The sequence below is a fragment of the Pseudonaja textilis genome, chromosome 5, assembly GCF_049901715.1.
Source record: "Pseudonaja textilis isolate UNSWEBS1 chromosome 5, rPseTex1.2, whole genome shotgun sequence".
NCBI lineage: Eukaryota > Metazoa > Chordata > Lepidosauria > Squamata > Elapidae > Pseudonaja > Pseudonaja textilis.
The window spans coordinates 21,195,142-21,202,840 of record NC_141994.1 but is presented as its reverse complement, the minus strand read 5'-3'; the positions used below and the strand labels follow the sequence as shown (position 1 = coordinate 21,202,840).

The window sequence follows — 7,699 nt, the reverse complement described above, 5'->3', positions numbered from 1 at the left end:
ATGGAATGTTTGGGCTCAGGTGTGGTCATAAATCGAGGACTACCTATCGTGCTAACCTCAGGGAGACCAGCTTTCCATCATGCCCAGGAGATGTGTCTGTGGGAGAGTGGGGGGAGGAGATAGTCCTCGACTTACAACAATCCATTGAGTGACTTAGTTAATTTAGTTAAAACTTAGTTTTAAAAAAATTGAGTTAATGAAGATATTGAAGAATACCGGGCCTAAGACAGAACCTTGTGGCACCCCTCTGCTTACTCCCCTCCATAGAGACTTAGATCCATTAAGGACTACTCGTTGAGTATGGCTTGTCAGCCAGTTGTGTGTCCATCTAGTGGTGGTGCTGTCTATTCCCCCTTTTTAAAAAATCACCATGGCAGGGGTCAAGCTTGTAAAAATGAGGGCAAAAAGGCACTTTAATAAGCATTTGCACCAAGACAAATTCCTTGGGTGTCCAATCACACTTGCCCAATAAAGAATTCAATTCCATTCTATTCTCATTCAATTCCCATTCAATTCTCTATTCTATTCTATTCTATTCTATTCTATTCTATTCTATTCTATTCTATTCTATTCTATTCTATTCTATTCTATTTCTATTCTATTCCATTCCATTCAATTCCCATTCAATTCCCTATTCTATTCTATTCTATTCAATTCCAGTCAATTCTATTCTATTCTATTCTATTCTATTCTATTCTATTCTATTCTATTCTATTCTATTCCATTTCATTCCATTCCATTCCATTCCATTCCACTCCATCTTCACTTAGCAACAGAAACGTTAGACTCAGTTGTGGTCGTAAGTCGAGGACTGCCGGTATTTTACAGCCTGCCTGAGGTCTAGTTTTACGAACTCCGGTCACTTTCAGGCGGTTTGTCCCGGTCTTCTTCCTTTTCCGCCGGGGGTGAGGTGGGTGCGGGGGCAGCCTCGGTTGCTAAATTCTCAAACTCACCCCCTCCCACTTCCAACCCTGCGGAGCTTTCAGGAAGCCAAGTCTCAGCCGTCCTGCTTCGTCCCCGGCTTCCCCCAGTGCCTTCCAGTTGTTGGCGATTCCCGTTCCAAACGTCCAAGCTTGAGGCTCGGATTCAAGGAGCGGGGAACGGGGTTCGCTCCCGCCGCGGGCCAAAGAACGCGGGCTGCGCCTGTTGCGGCTGCTCTGCAGGGACCGCCTCGCTTGCCAGCAACCCTCGGCTGCCAAGATTTTGCTGCAAACCCTCCGCTCTGCGGCGGCTTTTGGGCCCTCTCCCTGCGCGGCGGAGAGCGAGGAGGAGCGCACGGGAGAGCCGCGCTCTCCAAACCGGTGGCTTGGCCTAGGAGCCACGCCACCGAGGGGTGGCTGGGGAAAAACCAAGTCCAGGGGAAGGAAGCGATCCAGGAGATCGCCGGCGGGGGGGTGGGAGGGGGAGGGCAGGTTGAAGGTGGAGGCCCAGTGGAACCCAATGGAGGCGGCCCATCCGCCGCAGAGAGCGCAAAAGACCCGCCAGGCGGGCCGGCCCGCCACCACCCACCTCGCCAGCCGCAGGCATGGCTGCATTGCGCCGGGTCCGTCTCCGGAGCGGTGCGCAACGTGACCTCGGGTCTTTTGTCGGGGAAGGGCGGCGGAGGGCCGGCGGGCGCTTTCCCGGCCGTTGTGGCGGGGGCGCGCCCGGCCGGGCCGAGGAAGCGCAGCGCAGCAGAGCGCAGGACGGGCGCCCCCTCCTCTCTCCTCTCCTCTCTCCCCGCCCTCTCGTCCTCTCCTCCCCGCGCAACGCCTGAGCTGCAGCTGCGCCGAGGCGCTGGCAATTTCTGCTGAGGCTGCAGCGCGGTCGGGGATGGCCGGCCCGGCTCGGCTCTGCTCCGCGTCTGCCGCAAGCGCCCGCCGGCTCCCCCTCTTCGGCGGCCCCCCCGAGCCGAGGCAGCTCCGGCCGCGGCCAAGCCAAGAAGAGAAGGAAGAGAAGGAGGAGGACCGCGCCGCTCCGGCCATCCTTAAGGGAGACCCGCAGTCCGCTTGCCCGCCTCGCCCTCGCCTCGCCTGCCTTGCCGGAGCTGAGCGGCGGAGGCGGGGGACGCCTAAGGGTCCTCCCTCCCCCAGCCTCAACTTCCCCGCCGGGCTCCGCTCCCGACAACCTCCCCGTAGGAGCCCGACGCGAGTCCAGCGGGCGCCGGCGCTTGCTGGGAGTCGGAGAGCGGGCGCGCGGGGGTGGCCGCGGCGCAGTCCGACCGGCGGCGGGGTTGCGGGGCTGAGAGTGCTGCGGGCGACGCGCCTTGACGCATCCTGAAGCGGGCTCGGAGCGCGGGCGCTGCAGCAGGACCGCTCCACCTCCCTCCCTCCCCCCTCCACCGCACTCCACCTCCCGCAGCAAGGTAAGGAGAGCCAGAGAGCAACTTTGCGCTGCTTTGCGGGAAAGCTGGGAGGCCGCGCGTGAGGAGGAGGAGGAGGAAGGGAGGGAAGGAGGATGGGGTAGGGGGCGACTGAGCCCGAATTCATATTTTTCCCCTCCTCGCCCCCACCCCCGTGCACCGCGGCCCTCTGCCTTAAGTGTCCCCCCGCCTCCAATCTGGACCTGCGGATGAATGACACTGCCTCCCCGCCCCAAACTTTGAAGGGATCTTCCTGCCTCCACGGGGTGTCCTTCCCCCCCCCCACTTCCTCGCTTCCCACTCGGCTGACCGCCTCTCCGCTGCAGTGCATGACCCGACCGGAGGCTGCCCGGGGCGCGTTCGACCTGGCGGGGTGGGGGACATCCGTGAACTTAACGGGCGTGGAGCTCAGGTGGGCAAGCCTGACAGACCTGCGGGCTGGTGTTCCATTGGAAGCATGAGGCGATTCTGCTTTGGCCTTTTGTGGCATGGCGTGCTGGGGAGGGTGAGAGGGAGGGAGGGAGGGGGGAATCTTTTCTTTTTAAAATAAATGCCTTCTTATCCTTTGCAGTCTATGCCCGTAAGCCGTCCCGCCCTCCCACCACCACCACCGCCACCTCAGGGGAGCCCTTGCTTGGTAAGCAAGGGCCAACCAACCCAGAGCCAGGGAGAAGTCGCCGGAATTTGCTGAGTCGGCATCTGGGCTACCTCACCTCAGCCGCCGCCGCCGCCGCAGCGGTTGTTTGTTTGTTTATTTATTTATCGGTGCGAGGAGGCAAAGTGTGGCAGGAGCCGCAGTGCAACAGCAGCCGCCGCCGCCGCGTGGCCCATCCTGCAAAGAAAAGTCCAAGTGGCCAAAGACTGGCGGAGCTCCATCTCGTAGCCCCCTCTCTCTCTCTCTCTCTCTCTCTCTCTCTCTCTCCCCATACCCCCCTCCCTTTCCACCTACACGTGCTCCGAGGCCCGGACTCTCCTCCTGCCTTCGCGGAGCCAGTTCGACTTACTCCTCTGCCTGGTTCCCCCTCCCCCGCCCAATGACTAGCCCCCTTCCCATTTCCTTTCCTTTCTCCAACCCGGACTCCCTCAGGCTCAGCCCCTTCCCCGTTTTCTCTTCTTGACTTGCCCTTCTCCTCATCCTTGCCGCCTCCTTGTCCACTTCAGCACCTTCCGCACCGATGCGCTCTCCCTTAGGAGCTGTCCACTTCAGCACCTCCGCGCCGATGCGCTAACTCTCTCTCCTCAGGAGCTGTCCACTTCAGCACCTTCCGCAGCGATGTTCTAACTCTGCCCTGATCCTTTGCTATCCCCGAGGTCCTCCTCCCTCCATCGCTCTCTGGCCGGCTCTGGGAGGGGACTCCTCCTGTCGGGCCCCAACTCTCCGTCTCCCACCATGACTGTCATGGTGACTGGGGACAACCTGGACGAAACCTTGGCTTTGCCAGGCCACCCACAGGACAGCTACCGGCCAGGGTCTCATGAGGACCACGAGTGCTGTGAGAGGGTGGTGATTAACATTGCTGGCCTGAGGTTTGAGACGCAGCTGAAAACCCTGGCTCAGTTCCCCAACACTTTGCTGGGGAACCCCAAGAAACGCATGCGGTACTTTGACCCACTGAGGAACGAGTATTTCTTCGACCGGAACCGCCCCAGCTTCGATGCCATTCTCTATTATTACCAGTCTGGGGGGCGGCTTCGCCGGCCAGTGAATGTCCCTTTGGACATGTTCTCCGAGGAGATCAAGTTCTATGAACTGGGGGAGGAGGCCATGGAGAAATTTCGAGAGGACGAAGGCTTTATTAAGGAGGAAGAGAGGCCCTTACCTGAGAAGGAATACCAAAGACAGGTTTGGTTGCTCTTCGAATACCCGGAGAGCTCTGGTCCGGCTCGGGTGATTGCCATTGTCTCCGTCATGGTGATCTTAATTTCCATCGTAATCTTTTGCCTGGAAACCTTGCCAGTCTTAAAGGAACAGGAGAGGGACCATGGATTCCGCAACCGCATGGACAACTCCACCATCTTCCGCAAACCCAGCATCTTCACCGACCCCTTCTTCGTGGTGGAAACTCTATGCATCATCTGGTTTTCTTTTGAGCTGGTGGTGCGCTTCATCGCCTGCCCGAGCAAGACTGAGTTCTTCAAGAACATCATGAATTTCATAGACATAGTGGCCATCATCCCTTACTTCATCACTCTGGGCACAGAGATGGCTGAGCAGAAGGGGCCTCCCAAAGGAGAACAGGCCACCTCTCTGGCCATTCTGAGGGTCATCCGACTGGTAAGAGTCTTTCGCATCTTCAAACTCTCCCGGCATTCTAAGGGACTCCAGATTCTGGGACAGACCCTCAAGGCCAGCATGAGGGAGTTAGGTTTGCTTATCTTTTTCCTTTTCATTGGGGTGATCTTGTTCTCCAGCGCAGTGTACTTTGCTGAAGCTGAGGAATCTGAGACTCAATTCGACAGCATCCCCGATGCTTTCTGGTGGGCAGTGGTATCTATGACCACTGTAGGATATGGTGACATGTACCCTGTGACAATTGGAGGCAAAATCGTGGGCTCCTTGTGTGCCATTGCTGGTGTGCTAACAATTGCCCTGCCTGTACCTGTCATTGTGTCCAACTTCAACTACTTCTACCACCGAGAAACAGAAGGGGAGGAACAGGCTCAGTTACTTAAAGTTAGCTCTCCTAACTTAGCCTCTGACTCTGACCTGAGTCGCCGTAGCTCCTCCACCATCAGCAAATCTGAGTATATGGAAATTGAAGAGGATGTGAACAATAGCATAGACAATTTTAGGGAGGCTACTCTCAGAACTGGCAACTACACCTTAGCCAACCAGAACTGTGTCAATAAAACCAAGCTACTTACGGATGTTTAGGCCATGTAGGGAAAGGAATAAGAAAAACACACACACAAAACAAAACCACGTTGGTAGGTTGGAGAAGTTAAGGGGGTGAGCAGCCCCTCTTTGTAGATTCTTGACGAATATGTCGTTGAATGCTTTACCTCGAAATAATGTGGTTGCATTGCAAATTTTGCTCAGCGCCTCAAAAAGCTTTCAGGATCCATGAACGAGATTCACAATTTTGGGGGTATTATATTTTTGGGGTGGGTGGGTGGGAGAAAGAGTTTTGTTTCCAAAAGTTATTTTCTGGTGGGTATGAATAGTTAACGATCATTCATGAGACTAGTCTAGTTATAAATAAGTATCATATGCTTCTAGCCCTAGAATTCTTTGCTTTACTTCTTCTTCTTCTTCTTCTTTTGGTTTTGTTCATTCACTTAATTTTTAAACAATCCAACTTGAGAAGGACTTTTACAAATATGCATGGAATACAGGAAAAGTTTCTATTTAAAAAAAACAAAACAAAACAACAAAAACCCTGCACAATGCATCTAAGAACATGCATCCAAACTATATTCAGCAGTAATAAAAAGTGCAGTTAGATATTTCCCACTGCTTAGGAGGGCCGATTTAAATCCAGTCCCTTGGCAAAAAAGGGTTGGCAGGTCTGGTCTACAGATCTACCCACAGCACTTTATGAAAATATGCCGGGTCATTCTGCGTTTGCGGTACGTCCTTCTGAGGTATCCTCATCCCAGGGGTGAGAAGATAAAATACCTGCAGTGCTGCTAAGGGGTCTTTAAGGGGCAGAAGGTCCTGAGATACCTCCGAAATTGGATGCAAATATTTTTAGCTCCTCACTTGCAAGACAGCACAATAGAATTTAATAGAAGCATGTGGACTTTGATACTTCTTTCTTTTATAACTGCATGCCTGGCCCATTATCTCAGAAAATAGGGAATAAGCCTTTGTTTCGACCCACCTCCTTTTAAAAATAGGTTTGGTTTTTTTTTTGGTTCTTTCTTTTTGTTTCGATTTGCATTCACCAAAAGTGCACTCCTTTTTATTTCACAAAGTATCTAATTAGTAACGGAAAAAGTACTGTATTTAAGTGCATATGTTAGTCAAATGGGTACAAACAACTTTTTTCTTTTTCTTATTTTGGGGGAGATCAAAAGCATGTTCCAATATTCAGCATTATGGCCTCTTTGATGAAAAGGCATAGCTCCAATTAATTAATGCATGAGTTTGGTAAAAAAAAAAACAAAAAAAAAACACACAAAACAAAATAATGATAATGACAATTCTTTCTATTTGTTTGTTTAATTGCTTATCGGGACCGAAGGGCCAGGAAGCACTCATTACATAGTTTCAATTATTTTCCTGTGTTTACTCAGGGAAATTAGTTGGCTTCTGCCTTGGTCTTTGTTGGAAAGGAACTGACTTCAACCCTTAAAGGGAGAAAACTCTTATGGAAATGGAAAGGTCAGTTTATATATAGCAATGCCTAAAAGAGTCTGTAAATCAGGAAACACAAAACAAAATGACAAAAAAAAAAGGTGCAGAAGCATGCCTTTTGGTGCATTCTTAGAATGTAAAATAAAAACGTATTTATTATATGCATTCAACTTGCAGCCCAGTTCTTTCCACAGCTGTTTGTTTGAATGGGGAGAAACTTTGGGGCTCCCCGAAGACACGATCCATTGATTTGAGATTGTTGCTTTAGTGCCTTTATCCTCCTCACACCCACTGAACTGCTGGAAGTACCTTGCAGATGAACTCTGACCTCAGGAGACAAAGCTGGGCCAGTTCGAAGCTGGCCATTGCGCCTTGCCCAGCATGGGCACCATAGAGAGGGAGAGAGGGAGAGAGAGAGGGAGAGAGTTTAGGGGAGGGGCACAGAGGAAGTGGAAGAGCAGGACTACCAACCATCAGGCAACTTCACCCCCCACCCCCTTTCTGGATTCTTCCTTCAGAGGCAGGATGACTTTGCAACTTGCCTTTGTCTTTGCCAAGTAAGTTGTAATCATTTTTTTTTTCTATACAACTCCTTTTCTCCAGCCCAGTTCTAGAGATTTTGCCATTTTCCTCATCTCGTCTTTCTTTCTTTCTTTCTTTCTTTCTTTCTTTCTTTCTTTCTTTCTTTCTTTCTTTCTTTCTTTCTTTCTTTCTTTCTTTCTTTGGTGTGCGTTTGTGTGCGCATGCCTGGAAGAGTTGTCACCCTTTCTTGGCAGGAGTTCCTTGGCGTCCTGTCACCAAATAGAGGACGAAACCTTTTCAGCCCTCTCCACAGGAAGCCAGAGGAGTTTTGGACCGTGCTCCAAAACTGGGCTACAACTTCCCAGCAGACTGCCCTGTTTATTTCCACCCTGTTTCAAATGTCCCAAATTTGTTCGGGTTTTAAAAATTCCAGAGCCCTGGGGGAAAACACTCTCCAAAGCTTACACCTGGTCAGAATGAATGGGGGACTGAGGCATGGAATAGTGGAAATGATGTCATCAACCCAACTCTTTCCT

The 7,699-nt window shown here is 51.9% G+C and overlaps 1 protein-coding gene across 1 annotated transcript; it reads left to right on the top strand.

Moving 5' to 3' along the window:
• The first annotated feature begins 1,465 nt into the window (after positions 1–1,465).
• On the top strand, positions 1,466–6,802 carry LOC113439355 (potassium voltage-gated channel subfamily A member 1). Its single transcript, XM_087934276.1, has 2 exons — positions 1,466–2,344; positions 2,913–6,802. The coding sequence occupies exon 2, from the start codon at positions 3,732–3,734 to the stop codon at positions 5,214–5,216; it is 1,485 nt and encodes a 494-aa protein (XP_087790402.1). The 5' UTR covers positions 1,466–2,344; positions 2,913–3,731; the 3' UTR covers positions 5,217–6,802.
• The last annotated feature ends 897 nt before the right edge of the window (positions 6,803–7,699 follow it).

Bases quoted from the DNA above. Each gene is read 5' to 3' on its own strand.
- LOC113439355 (XM_087934276.1), top strand. From the start codon at position 3,732: ATGACTGTCATGGTGACTGGGGACAACCTGGACGAAACCTTGGCTTTG.